Here is a 15,495-nt window from a genome sequence, read left to right on the forward strand (position 1 = left end):
ATCTACTGCGCATCATACAGCACGGCGGCTTTGAAAATGGAAGCTGGTTGGACGATTGCATTTAGAAATAATGTCAGGTTGCACGGTGTAATCGTGGTTAAACAATGCAATAGCATCAACAAAGCGCCGATTAAAAAAGCCAACCTGTCTGTTTAGCTTTCAACCTAAAATGAAAATGTCCAGCAGGTGAGTTTCTCGTGATTCGGTGTCTTTTTCAGTATGCACAGCAGGTGAAAAGGCCGACAGTGCGTTTACTGAAATAAAGTTACATAATAATTCAGCCAGCATTTTGTAATGCAATTACTATATCTTGTTATTATTATGTTTTATATTTTGCAATAATATAACTACGACAATGAGCGGTTTACAATCTATCTATCTATCTATCTATCTATCTATATATATATATATATATTAGACCCGAATGCTGCTTGGTTAAACGTGCACATGCGCGAATCTCGCAAAGGCCTTCGGGTGCTGTAGTTTATTTATTTATTTCTTTTAAACTGGTACCTGTTATCAATGAACCACATCAATAGCAAATGGAATTGAAACTACAGCAGTTGCGTATTAAAAACACACACTATTACGTGGCTTATCATTTACAGATATTGAAAACACACAAATTAAAATACCCTCAACTTGTCATTCTGCTCATGCCGTCAGTCTGACTTGTGTTTACGCACAGAATGAGGTGCAGACTAATTTGGGTAGCTGCGCCTTTGATGATAGATTGTTGGTGAATTCACATTACTTCTGTTGAACCGTGATTTATTATTACTGTGTTAGTTAGTCTGCTACAAAAGCAGCTAACAAACTGAAAAATTATTGGTCTTTCTTTCCAGCCTACGTGGCAGGTTATTTGGAACCAGGGTGATTAAGGTTTCGATCTCAGACACATGAGACTGTATTTATTTGCATATTGCATATCTATTTGTGTGTTACAGCCTTTGGGCAGTTTACAGTCAGCAAGTGGGATGTTCCGATCAGCCCACGCATCCCAGCATTCCTTGGTGCAGTGGCTCCAATTTGTACCTTTATTTTACTGGTTGAAAAAAAAATGATGTATGTCATGATTTTTAATGACTACCCTACATATTGAACATCCCATAAATTTGCCAAGCGTACATGTGTGATAATTGCAGTTTGAAAGAAAGTGACGTGCTTTACCTGAAAGTAGCCTTACTTTCCAGTCATTTGATTGCCAGTGCTATCTTCCATGCTTAAATATGCAGCAGTCTTAAACAAATTCTAAATGAGAAATGTACATGTGGTTTTTGATTGTGTAAGTTCCAGCTATATACAATAAAGAGATGACTAGTGAACCTGCACGATGTTAAAGGAAAGGATTGTTGAGACTGCTCTCTTGAGTCATGTATAGGCTTCATGTATAAATCGCATGAATAATGTAACGTGCTGTCTACAGTTAGAAGATGGGTGGCTATTGTTTTTTTTTTTATTAATGGGATTTAAAATATTAAACTGTCTTGAGACTTTGCTATAACAAGTTCTGGGAAGGTCGTCACATTTCAAGTTTGAGAACCCCAATAAATCCTTGATTCCCCCCCCCCCCCCCCTCCCCTCGATCCTCACTGTTATGCTGAGTTTCTTAACTCACTGTTTGAGATTGACTAATGAAAGTAAACCGCCAGAGCTAAAATATTTTATAAAAAATGTGCTATCAAAAAAAAATAAAAAACACACAGACATACAGTGTTTTAATGAGTGTAAAAAGTATTGCCACATCACTTGTAGGTCCGCTGACATTGTTGAAACTTTTTTGATTCAGTGGCACTTGCTGTAATTTGAAACGCAGTAAACACAGTCTTTTAAAAACAGCTTTTATTACCACTGAATCCAGTTCCCCCTGCAGCCAGGACAGATTCATGATGTTAAAATTGGAAACAAAAACCCATTATGTGGTTTAGTCCTCTACCTTAAAGCACTGTTTCAATTTTATGACCTGAGACCTTTAGTGCTGATTATCTCCCTTTCAGAATACCTAAGATTTGGGGTCAGTAATTGCATGGTGTTTGTTGATTATGAGGCAAGCAAAACAGTCTCTGGTATTTCTTTTTGTAATTCCTTGAATTTTATGTTGCTAGACCGGCCGCTTTAGGGCTGTAAAGTGAGCCAGCTAGTAAGAGCTGGTAAAAAGGAACCCCTAATAGGTAATCACATACAGTGTAGATAAACCTGTTGAGGCTTTTCACTTTAAAATGCTTAATATACAGATGTAAATATATAGACTATTGTATTTAAAACAAAAATATGGTGATTTCTGTTGTTTATAAAGCAGTTTTGTTTTTAACCTGTTGCATTGCATTGCAAGTGGAAAATCTATTTATGTTCATTCAATATGCAGACTGGAAAAATAATTACTTTGCTAATAGACTAATGGAAAACTAATAGAAAACGATGATAAAGGAACCAGCTGTCTGCTGGAGATAAAGGTGGGGGCACACATTGTTGTCCAAATTGAAGAATACTTTAATTGTTTAGAATGTTACTGTTCGTGGCAGTTTAATCTGTAATTAGAACCATGACTTTTTCAAGACAGATTTGGAACGATTGCTGTGTCCCGCATTCCTGTTGTCATGGCACTTATAAATGATGAGGCTGGTGCTTATTAACTTGTCAGCTAATCCTCAGAATTAAACTCTTCTTTTTCTCACCCTGTATGTTCGATAGTCAGTGCTCCACCCAATAGCACTGTCAGGGATCACTGGTGGGGCAACTGTAATAGAAAACCTGTGTCGTCATGCCAGTTTTCTTTAATTTAAAATTAAAATACCCTTGTAAATCATTTTTCGGCACCACAAACAAGCTTTAAAATATATATATATATATATATATATATATGTACAAAAAAAAGTTTCACCCAATGTTTTTTTTTTTCAGATTCAAATAAAAAGTGTAAGTGAAGAAAATGTCCCTTAAAGGAAGTAAAAAAGATCAGAAGTGGTAAGTGTCCAACACAGGTGTGGATAAGACAACCTCAAATTCTCAAGCGATAGCGCTGAAATTGTTAAGGGCAGTTAAGGAGATATATGGGTTTAATCTATTTAGTGTGCTCCAGTGATCTGATATAACTAGGGACATACCTAAATCGCGATTTCGCGGATTTCGCGGAAATCGTGAAATTGAGGGATCACCGCGAAATACACCTCTTAGGGGCCAATGCATACAAACAAGTACGGAGAGGAAAAAAAAAGGAAACTTATTTAAATGAACTACTGCACAACGCAAGTGACGCAAACTACGTATCTTCTGTAGAAAAAAGGGCTATCTTCTGTAGCACTTTTTTATTCCTTTGCCGTCCCGTGTGCATTGCACTTAATTAAAAAACAAACAAACAAAAAATGTCCACAAGTAACATTTACAAAATATATTATCCAAAGCAGTTAACGTTCTTGTTTACTATTCAAATGACATCAATGCATCTTTACTGCTTTTATGTGACCTGTACTGTGCAGGAGGGGACAAAGTTGGTGCTGCATTGTTTTGATTTAGGTTGCTAAAATCTAGTTTTCAGCATTGGAGGTAAAATAGTAGAAATGGACGACAAAAAAAGCAAAGTATATTTCGGCTGATGATCGTTTTAAGATATTTCCCAGCTACATGCAGACTGAGGTCATTGTTTTCCATATCGTAATGTGTATTTGGAGAAAATACGATCGATCGCTATTTAGCTTCAGAATCACACATTAAACAAAAGGCTACTACAGAGGCTGCTGAACAGAACGTAAAATAAACAGCTTTCAGAAACCAAACTGTAAAGTCAGCGCAGACGTATTCCTGTCTGCAAGTTAAATCAGTACTAAAAGTATCCAGCACAGCCACCTTGCTTCAACCTGCTGCTTACAGTTTGAATTTTAGACCCGAATAGCCATGTCTTCTTTGTTTTGACTCGGTACAAATAAAATAAATGATTGGATGGGACAAATAATATGACAACGAACGTACTGCATACATTGACTTCATTAAAGTATGCCAGATGCCCTTGTGTAACCGAGTTTTTGGGCTGTTTCTAATCGATTTCCACATCTGTATAACTTGGCAAAGCTTTGCCTTAACTTCCAACCAATTCAGTGGATGCAGACGTGCAGTCTCAATGTATGGGCAAGTCAACTGCAGGGGGATGCTGCATGCTTGCCTTTAACAAATGCCAGCACTCTGTATTAGTAAGGAAGCAAGTACCACTGTTTTTAGGCTTTATAGTGTTCTGAAATACTGTCTACTTAGGTTTATTTAATGTTTAAACATGACCGCGAAATGTCTGCGAAATCCTAATTTTATTCCGCAACATACCCGTGAAAAATACGTAAATTTACCGCGATTTAAGTAGACCCCTAGATATAACACACTGTTAGCAAGGTTTCTTCTAGATATGATGAAGCCCACATTAAGTAATTGTCTTGCAACATAATAACTAGTACAATTACACTTGTCCATAAAGACCATTAAGGCTGGGAAAAATACTGTTCATAGCCAGAGGCAGGTAAACATGATATTAATGTGACCAATTTTATTATAGTAATTTGTATTTGTGTTTTTATGATATTGCTTTATTTCGTAACCAACTATGCTTATTCAAACCATTTCAAAATCACTTGAAAAATGTGTTGTATGTAATACGTGAGGTAAAAAAAAACAAAAACTTTAAAAACTTTTTCATAAACTTTTTCATAAACTTTTCTGCAGCTCTCACAGAACACAGCTATATATTGAGGTCCCATCGACATGTATGCCAATTGTCTACTCTCCAGAATACAACATTACTTTCATGGGACTTGAAAAAATGCATCCCTTTGATGCCGGAAAATGGGGGAAGGTTATTGGCTTTTTAAAAGGTATGCTGCATAATTACGATAATGAACACCTATTTGTGAAATAGCAGCAAGAATATTCCTGCAGTAGTAGAGAAGATGAAAGTTGAATGCAGTTGCAGGAGAAAGTTTTGTCCAATGTCACCTTTCAAATCTGTGAGTTGGAGAGAAAGATTGTGTCACGTCTACCTCTGTGGTGGAGCTGTGCAGTACAGCATGGATAATTAACAAAGACTAAAAACATGCGGCACGCTGCTGTTATACATGAACTGAAGGTCAAGGTGACTGAGATGTTGCCATGTGTGCATCTATGTCAGTGGTGTGCAGTGGTCCTTTTTTGTCTGACTAATTATCTTTGAAATCCATAACATTTAAAAAAAAAAAAACAACAACATTAGAGAACTATGATGCAGGGACACGTGTAATAATGGTACCTACTTAAATACTGTTGAAAATGTGTATATAAAACGGAACCCAATGACAGTGTTTTAGGCTCAATTCAGTGTGACCAGGGTAATATTGAATTATATTATAAAGGCATATCTTTTTGTAATTATTCATTTACATCTTTTTGTTTAAACATACACTATATCTATCTGTCTATCTTAGAAGAACAATTGATAACGGATGACAACATTGTGGAAGCCCGGGAGGCCACTGAGGATGACCTCCTAGTTGTCCACACAAGACGCTATCTTAACAAATTAAAGGTAATTCTTTTTCCCAATGTCCCATATATCTGGTGGTATGCAGAAACCATATAATAAAACCCAAATTAGAACACTATGACCACAAGCCATTGACCTTCCTGTTTCTATGTGGTACTCACTCCTACAATCCTCCCAGTCTTCATTTCAAGACCTGTCTTTGTACTGTCGGCAAAAGATTCTAGGCAAATACCAAAGATTAGCAGAAGCAAATTAAAATCCACTGTGTTACAGCTCAATAGCTTTGTTGGGTGTTGGGTGTTACCTCTTGTAGTCTTTGTCAAGGTATACTAACCTGCTAGTTTAGGGGAATAATGGCTGATCAATTTTAGCTAGTACCTGTTAGATTAATAAAAAACTGAAATGTAACATGGTTTGCCTTTTCTTTTTAAGCACCTCTAATATTATTATTAAGATTTACTTTATGTATGTATTTGCACTATGATATTGTGTGTAAATCTTCATTTTTATACTTTTACTGTTTTATTTATTAAATATTCAAGAAAGGTTTCCAGCATCTACAGATTCAATCTTAAAACACAAGTCACAACCACTTTAATTACAGTAGGGGGCACTGTTAGGCATGTTTGTTTGTTTTTTTTTCATTCCGTTGTACCGTCCGCTGGTAAGACACACAAGGGGTCATGAAAAAACAATAGCGATACGGTAAATTGTGAGCGTTTTTAACCCCTTAAGGTACACAAGGAATTTTGAGGTTTTTCAAAAGGTTTGTTCTTAAAATACATTTGAGAGTGGCTCAAGTACCACAAGGAGGAAACTGACAATTTGGATCACCAGATCCAAAACTTTAAATCCTGTTTCGGGCACCTTATTGCAAAAATAAGAAAGTTAACTTAATGTTATTTGTGGGACACATATGTCTCTTGTACCTTTAAAGGGTTAGAAGGCAAGGGAGGCACATTTTCACAGATCCCTGCAATGCAACACAACAATGGGCAAGAACAGCTGCCTGTTTGCCTTTGCCATGTACAGTAGCTGTGATGGTATCCGTTCATGAAATGGGTGACATTTATTATTAAAATATTCATTCATTTTAAAGATGTGACTATATTTTCTCCTTTTTTTTTAATGCATACAGAACCATATCTTGGAAGGCTCACGAGAGGTATCCTAGTAGATCATTCTGTGCTTCTGTTGTGATTCAATATACAGTTCAATCAAAATGTCAAATAAAGTGGATCCAGCGACTCTTTCTTGTAGTTAGTTAACATTTTGCCTGCAGTAATCGGTACCATTTGACAGTCATAACTAAAAACAGTAGTACAGAAACCGTCGCATTTGTGAATTCCATTCCAGGAACACCTTTCCCTACCACCAAGCTGATTCTGTGTTGGTTTTCTATGTGCTTTTAGATTTGAAATTGGTGATGCTTGTACTGCATACTGTGTTGAGAATGAATAACACCATTTCTCTCAGCAATGTAGGGTGTTAAACCCTTAACAACTTCTGTGTACTGTATATGTTGTATAGGATGAAAACATGCAGAGTTGCTGTGATGTGTCTCTGCACTTTGCAGCATCATCAATACTGCCAAGCATATGTATTTTTTCTCCTTTTAGTGGTCGTTCGTAGTGGCTACCATCACGGAAATCCCTCCGCTCCTGCTCCTGCCCAACTTCCTGGTTCAAAGAAGGGTGCTGCGGCCACTGAGAACTCAAACAGGAGGAACGATCATGGTAAGAGTGCACTGCCTGCATTCCCTTAGAGAGCAGCGCCTACCGTTCTGCTGCAGTGGGGTTTCAGAATTCTGCCCTTGAGAATGCCACCCTTCTGTTCTGCTGCCTCAGCCTGTAAAATACAGCAACACAGCACTGCAGTGTTCTCTTTCAGAACTGGACTGAGTGGGGTGTTAGGGGTGGGGGGAAAGGGTGATGACAGATCGTACTCTAAGCTATAGAATAAAGTACAGCATCACGGCATTGCAGTACTTTTTTTTTTTTTACCACTGGGCTCGAGTGGTTGGTGAGGGCAGACATAAGCAATCACAAATTATATTGTGCAGCTCCGTAACGCACTTATAGTTTGTTCCATATCAGTGGTATTTTTTTGTGCTGTTAGACCTATCTTTATACCTCCCAAGTTATCAATGGTTGTCAGACTTTCTGTACTTCATATCAAGCCACCTGTCATTATCTCAAGCGCTTGGTAAATGTAAGCAATTGACAACACTCCAGACAGGGTCTCGCTGTGTATTATCCAGTGAAAAGGGCTTGAAGAGACCCTTCGCAACTCTTCTATGCATGCACTATACCTTTCTGTTTGACGGATCTAGGCATTAATGCAGAATCTACATTTTGGGTGTCTACATAAGGACCAGTTAGCTGGCACAAAGAGTATTTATATAGGAAGGCTGAAAGACAAACAAATGTAATTTTACTGTGTTATTTTCCTCTGCCTATCTTTTTCTTGTTATGTTGAGAAGCATTCATCTGACCTCTGTTCTGCTGGACAAAGGAAGGCTGTATGTAGAGAAAACTGTTCAGGGAAAACCCATATGTGATGTGACCACATGTGTGATATGACCGAAAACAGAATCTTGTATAATAGCTCCCCCGACAGCCCGTAGCTCGCCTTCCTGCTCTCAGAGAAACGTCCGTACAGGGAGGTTAAAAAGACTTCCATTGACATAGCAGTCCGAGCCATGTCAGGCTTTACTGTGCTTGTGAGCTCTACTGTTTGTCTCATCAAGCTCTGGTATGACTAAACTCATGTTAAATGCATGCCACTCATTCTCTTCCCAAAGCATTGCTTATATGTCATGTGTGCAGTATTTACCGGTTTTAGTGCATATACATGTTTTTTTTAATCAGTGTTTCTTGCTTCAGATTATAAACCCTTTAAAAATCTAATGAATGGGTCTTTGTCAAAGATAGGTATTATCTTAAATGTGCTGGCATTTGCTAACATTAGCCTGTTTGCTAGTTAAATGTAAATTCGTTGAGGTAAATTTGCCAGTATGCAGCAGTTATTTCTGCAAAGCCGGCTCATTAGGAGTGTTGGGTTTGTTTACATGGTGTTAGCACTTACTTGACATTCACAGAAGTTAGGGTCTCATCCCATGCAAGCAGATGTGGCTATCAACATTGTCAATCAAAGTTTACAGGGTCTTGAAATAAGATGCAGCCTTGCAATAAAGTGTGTCAAGTGCTCCTTTCATTTCACATTTCTGCATGGCTGAAGAAAAGTGGGCGTCCTCTTGGGAGCTGGTAAGCTACCTTCAGAAAGAGAGAGAGCAAATTACAGGAGGCAAGTGAGAGGGGAATTACTTCATTGATTAAACTCCAAACATGATAGGGGACTTTCTTCTTATTTTTATTCTCAGTTTATTGGTAGTTTGTTTTCACCAGTTATTACTAATTTGGCAAATTAGAAGCTGTTTTGCTGTAGGATTTTTTTGGGCTATTTTTTGTCTATTAAGTGTCGAATAGCCATTTTCTTTGTGGACTGGTTTGTGCATATTCAGCAAAAGCTGAAGGAGAAACTGAAGGCCATTGCACCAAGGAAGACTATGTAAAGAGTTTATTAAGAAGTCAGTAGTGGCCCCAGAGGCAATGGACAGGCCAATGAATTGAATACATATGAAGCAGTAAAATAGTGGAAAATTGAATTTGCTGAAAGCCTTTACTATGTGTGGGGGGGAAAAAAAGCTATTTATCAAAGTTACAGCACAACAGATTAATAATTTGCCTAGCCTAAAACATATTTGGCATTATCTGACTTTTAGCAGCGAATGCAATACTGTACTATGATGTAGCATTCACTTGTGCTACATGAGAAACGCGTGCTTGATAAAGTCGGAAGCATGACTTGCCTGAAAATGTTTATTAAAACGATAAATCATCCTCCGTCTCTTAATAAAATGTGAAGTTAGGTAGCAGTAGTATTGCATGAGGTGACCTCCTCTTCCTCTTTGGCAGCAATACCCTTTCCACACACGCTATGCGATCAGTGCATGTTAAAAGCACAATCTCGTTTTCAAAACCTGATGGTCACATGCTATTTAGGTAGAGTGAATAGGATGTAATTGACTCTTGATGCTGAAAACAATTAAAAGAGCTTATGTGTACCGTATGTTAATAATATTGTGTTATGTAACCTGCTGTGTTTAGTGTTAATTTCAAGATGATGAACTGACACGCTGGTTCAACTCCTCCCAAACCTTTCTTTCACTCGACATCCTGAAGAACTTTTTTGGGGATGTTTGATGTATAAAGAGAGACAGGAAGTTAAAATGCTATAATTCCATCAAGGTGATCTGCACGAGAAAAAACAAAACAAATTAGACCTTAAAAAAAAAGTCAATTCCTGAGATGAAATAACAGAGTTAAACATTTCTTGTAATTTGTCATTTTTTTTTACAATATAAGAAGCCCATTGTAATGCATTTGATTGAAATAATGAGTGTATTAATCTGGAACAAATATGGAGGGAGTCCATTTAGCCAGCTGTACACAAAAACAATTTTTGGTTTGAAACAAAATCACTTTTGTTGAGAAAAAAAAAGCATCCTGATTTTCTGCATATCGTATATCTTCACACCTTTCCTTAATGTATAAGGCGTATACTATTTAAACAAACACAACATTTTTGATTACCTTGTCGGAGAAATTATAATGATTTAATTTCCTCTGGGACTGAAATATACTCACTTTACAAGCCATGCGTGAACTATAAGCAGAGCTTTAAATAGGTCATTATGCACAGACATGTGCTGGTTTCAATCCCTTCCATGGGATTAATTACAATAAAAAAAAAGAAAAACTACTTCAGTTTTACACACAGGGTAGGTATTGATGTATGAACTGCAAGACCCGTTAGGTATTTCAGATGCTTATGCACTGCTAAGTGTAGTTTCCTTTTCTATACATGGGAGTGGGGAGGTGTTGCTCGATTGCTGTTTGGAATATGTTGTGGTTTCCTAAATTTCCAAAACAGTAGTATTACAACAGTTTCTGCCTTGTATGATGTCAACAATAACTATGATGTGAAACAAAAAAAAACAAAAAAAGAACATATTTACCACCAGCCTGAAGGGATTTTATTACTGTTTAATTTGAAATAAATTACACAAAAAGCAGAACTGGTAATATAATCTTCAGTTGCGTGATATTGGATAAAAAACATTTGCAGCCCTACATAAAACCGTGTTTGTCATGTTTTATATATATGTTACTGTTCTGCACTTTTATAGATCATTCATTAAACTGTGCTGATCCTATTTGAGTGCCTGGATATGGATATGCAGAGTGCCATAACATCAATGTAATGTGCGAAGCAGCAATTTTAGCAGTGGAATTGTATGTCTGCATGAGGATTCCGGCTCCTGGAGTTTTGACCGATGACTGTGTTGTGAAGCAGATCACTTTATTCCCTTAGGTATAACTGAAAACGTAATGACCCTGGAACTGAATTTCAGTTTTACTGCTGCTCACTTACTATAAGCCATTTACTTTTATTTGTTCTTAGTCCTAATTGGTATACTTGCAAGGACTGCAGTGTCACTGCCCAGCATATGAGGTTTTCCTCATGGACAAACCTGCAGGGGGAGATGGGTAAAAGATTTGCCAAACAAGGCAAGTCACGCCAATGTGCACTCGCAAATGATTATTCTCTTAGATATATTAATAGCCAGTAGCTGGCTTTTGCAGTGTTTTGGGGGAATGCTTTGTTGTAACAATCTGCAACTGTGCATATTTCAGTCCCCCACCATTATGAAAGTGTGTGTGTATTTTCAAATCAATCCAACAAGTCAATCTCAAGTTGTAAGAGCCACAAGCCTGACAGTGAAACAAAGCGAGCAGCAAGAACTCGCATATATATATCATTTCATGAAATGTTTTTTGCCTTTACAAGTCATGCAAGCATGTGACATGGATCATAGAACAGCACAAGTTTTAATGTATGGCTCCTGCAGGCTGGATAATGAACATTTAAATGAACATTTAAAGCCATTCAAATGAGAAATTAAAACATTTTATGTGTTAAACTAACTGACTGCTGACCCCAGTGTTTAGTCAGTACCATGGTTATTTCTTAATTATTCATAGCAGCAGTTGCCACGCATATTGCTTTGTAAATGACTGATGGTCTTTCAATGCAGTCCCTAGCAATCTGATTGTAAAATTTGCAATTTATAGACCTTGTTTATTTTGTTTATTTGTAGGCAGGCAAGCTGGCTATTGACAGAGGATGGGCGATCAATGTCGGTAAGTAAAAATAATATTTGTACACATTTAAAAGCGTGTAAGCTGTGCTGGCCTATAGACCTAGAAAGCTACTTTGTTTTCTAAACTTACTTCATTGCTAGAAGAAATTTTCACCTCCAGCATTATAGATAGGGCAGTAAAAGCATCAGGATTAATTGACTCCAGTGTGTCATTAAACTTAATTCTTTACAGTTTACTTTCATTGAGTGGCAAGACTCATGTTGTTAGTACTGAAAATCAACCCACGTTCAATTATTTTGTACCCATTAGAGCCATTCATGCTGTTATTGTTTTTGGAAATGTGTTTCAGTTAAGCCACCACAACACAATTAATTTTCTATTAAATAATCACGTTAAAGTTCCCTTGGGAGTATGTTCTGTTATGGTCTTGTTTGAGGTGGCGGATGTAAGTTTCCAGTGAACAGTTCTCCTTAAGCATAGAGAAATGGAACATGTTGCTTGGCCTTAAAAAAAGAATTAACGACATTACAGACATTATCCTGATAGTATTCCATAACAGATTATGCTTATAAAACACGTAAAGGACACTGTAAATAGAAACAACGGACAAGACCAGCATGGCAATTTAACTACACCCTAGTTAGGTTGTGTTTTTTCCAAGAGTTTTAAAATAGAAACAAAATAGAGAAACACAACAGGTTCGGGTTGTCTGGTCCTGACATTAATCAGAGTCGCCCAAAGATGATGTGTTTTTTTTAATCTTACCTTTTACCTGAAACTCAGTTGGAGCTACAGAACACAATAGTTGCTTGGCAACATGGTCATGTGTGACAGTGCATGAAGATCCAATACATTGGTCAGCAGAGTGTATTAGCAGTGGCAAAACAAAGGGAAAGTGGTCACTAAGAGAGACAGCTGAGGAGGGAATAGAGAGCCCTGTCAGGTGTTACATATTAATGACTGAACGGATTAACGTCCCTCGAGACACATTCCAGCACCTTGTGGAATCGCTGCAGTGGTCATCAGAGCAAACTGTGGTCCAGCCTAATAGCAGGTCTAGGTCCTAATGAAGTGGCCAGGCAATGTACAACACCAATACAGTACAGTGTGTTCCAGCAACAATCACATTTTTATATACTGTTATTAAGATACACTGTGTTCAAATATACTCCATATGTGCTACAACAAAAGAAGAAAAGGATTACAGGAGAGTTCCCTTACTCACTGTTTACAGTCCCATTTTCGTGTGTATGGTCGTAATAAGAAATATACATTCCTGTTTTTTTTGGTTTTTTTTTTTTTTGGCAAAGCCTGTATTTGCAAATCATTTGGGGATTTTTATTTTTTATTTTTGTGTGTTGAGCTGAGAGAGGAACATTACTCTTTTAGGAGTTGTTGCTGCTGGCTCAGCCTCTTTCTGGATCTCCTGATGAATCAGGAAAAAGGAAGCCAATCCTTTACATTGATAAACATTATTTTGAAAGAGGTTGATTTATTCTGTGTATGTGTGTCTATCATCAGCATGCATGTCTTGGTGCCACGAATGCCCAATTTCATTTAAAGGTTTTCCCTTAGGGAGTATATTTAGGAATTCACTGATTAAAAAAAAAAAATGATGCAAATTCTTTCAACCCGTTACGAGCCAGTGTCCCAATTTCAAGACAGGCTGCTTTGTAATTTCTTGGAGCATTTTTAACTGGCTTCTACCTGCTATTTTAATTTTTTCTTTAACTATATTGTTATGATAACTTACTCCAATTATGGCAATGTATCAAATTGCATAAATACATTTTATTTGGTACTTACTGGGTTAAGGGAATGCAATGCTAAAATGAATTGAGGATTCATTGTGAATTCATATCCCACCATTAATTGCACATTTCGGATGCTGTAGGTGGTGGCTTTCACCATTGCTCCAGTGACAAAGGCGGAGGGTTTTGCGCCTATGCTGACATCACGCTGGCTATCAAGGTAATAAACATGTCTTGTCCTTTGCACTGAAATCATATGCTAGGTGTAATAGAATCCTTGATTTTAGGACTACTTCCTACAATTTATTTAACTTAACTGTTTACTGTTTTTTTTTTTTTTTTATCTCTGACAGCTCTCAAATTATTGTTGTTGGCACACATTTTGGCAAATACCTTCACCAGCCTGAATCAAAAGTCCTTGTGTAAAAAGTAATACCAGTAGAAATGCGAGGACTTACATTTACACAATGTAAAGTACCACCATAGAGCACTACTTGTTGAATGGTGTGAGAAAAATGTCACTTGGCTAATTAATTTACTACAGAACAAGACAGTGAAAAACACACACACAACAGTTCAACAATATTTATATTTTAATCTTCTTAAATTCACAGTTTTTGTTTGAGAGAGTAGAAGGAGTATCTAAGGCGACAATTATTGATCTGGATGCGCATCAGGTAAGCTGCAGTCATTGTCCATGTTGTTTGTCACTGAAACTGCTGTAAAACTAATCAACACAGTAGGCAAAATAATAGCCTTTAGTTAAGAGGAAGAATCAATTCAATAGGTTGCTGGTGCCATACCAAGAAGTTGCCATAACTGTGGAACACACTTTGAAGTGCAATACTCATATATCTTTAAATTGAACTATTGCTGCCTTATCCCCAAATCCTAAAATACTGTTTCAAAATATCTTCAATGGAATTTACAAATATATCGTATAGTATAGAAATACTGATGTGTTCATGTTCTTTTGTTGCTTTTTGGAATTTCTTTATATTTTTAATAAGCAGTAATGTGTGGCTAGGTGCTCATTTTACCATTCAGAACCTGTGACTTCTTTTTATGCTTGGCTTTAAAACCTTCATTTTTTTCAGTTTGCTTTGCGATAACGAGAGCATCCATTAGGAAGCTAGGTCAGGCCCGTTGAAATCTGGGAAAGATAAGATCGTTGACAGGAATGTAACCTTCAGCTTAGGTTTCGAACCGACTGGAAGAAATGCTGTGAACTCTCGTCTTCAAGAGTCTCCTCTGTCACCACAGAAAATGTATTCCGATAACAAAGCACGTACTGTATAAGAAAAAGATTTACATAGGCAGAAGGAATCTGTATATTACCATACTGCAATGAGGGAAATGGCATTTTGGGAATATATAGCACCTATTATGAGTGTTATGATCTGGAGAATAAAACAGGTTATGCACTTTGAAATGAAATCTGATTACAATGGCCTGCCATATGAATCATGATGCGCATAGTTACAAGTCCAGCCATTAAAGCTGCAGCACACTTGCCAGAGTACAGAGAGCACCACATACAAATGATGCACTGTGAATTGTTCTGTTGCCATACCTTTAATATATGATGTTTTGTGAAATGAAACAAATACTGTTCTGGGTTGTTTTTGGCTTCTTAAGCAACAGTTTACTAAATATCTAGTTTAATCAGAACATTCTTTAAATAAATAAGTAACCCCTCAAGTAAAGATGTGTGAATAGTGCCTGCCGAGTTTCCTTGTGTATGCTGAGATGTTTCCTGAGGTAGATCTGGGTTCTTGTAGATGTAGTGAGTGCTCCTCCAATCATTGTATAGGCACTATGATGGTTCATACTGTGATAAATTGACATTTCAATAGAGTTGGAAATTCTACTTGCAGTGATAATGCTGGAGCTGGGTTGACCATTCTGTCATGTTAATAAAAATAATGTGTAAAAAATAATGTAATTGTATGTAAAAATAATGTGATATCTTGTAACAATTGTAAGTCGCCCTGGATAAGGGCGTCTGCTAAGAAATAAA

At 37.1% G+C, this 15,495-nt stretch overlaps 1 protein-coding gene across 3 annotated transcripts in view; it reads left to right on the forward strand.

Annotated features, from left to right (window-relative positions):
- Window positions 1-15,495, forward strand: part of LOC117412432 (histone deacetylase 11-like) — a 28,627-nt gene continuing 13,132 nt past the window's right edge. The window contains exons 1-9 of one of the 3 annotated variants that reach the window (XM_059000108.1): window positions 2-186; window positions 2,902-2,964; window positions 4,705-4,853; window positions 5,439-5,539; window positions 6,636-6,662; window positions 7,117-7,233; window positions 11,721-11,763; window positions 13,619-13,695; window positions 14,090-14,152. In XM_059000108.1, the coding sequence (XP_058856091.1) occupies window positions 2,930-2,964; window positions 4,705-4,853; window positions 5,439-5,539; window positions 6,636-6,662; window positions 7,117-7,233; window positions 11,721-11,763; window positions 13,619-13,695; window positions 14,090-14,152 (612 nt within the window). In that variant the 5' untranslated portion in view covers window positions 2-186; window positions 2,902-2,929. Of the gene's footprint in view, window positions 187-2,901; window positions 2,965-4,704; window positions 4,854-5,438; window positions 5,540-6,635; window positions 6,663-7,116; window positions 7,234-11,720; window positions 11,764-13,618; window positions 13,696-14,089; window positions 14,153-15,495 lie in introns of all 3 variants that reach the window. The other 2 variants (XM_059000110.1, XM_059000109.1) reach the window with 2 other exon arrangements.

This window comes from Acipenser ruthenus, chromosome 25 (assembly GCF_902713425.1).
Source record: "Acipenser ruthenus chromosome 25, fAciRut3.2 maternal haplotype, whole genome shotgun sequence".
NCBI lineage: Eukaryota > Metazoa > Chordata > Actinopteri > Acipenseriformes > Acipenseridae > Acipenser > Acipenser ruthenus.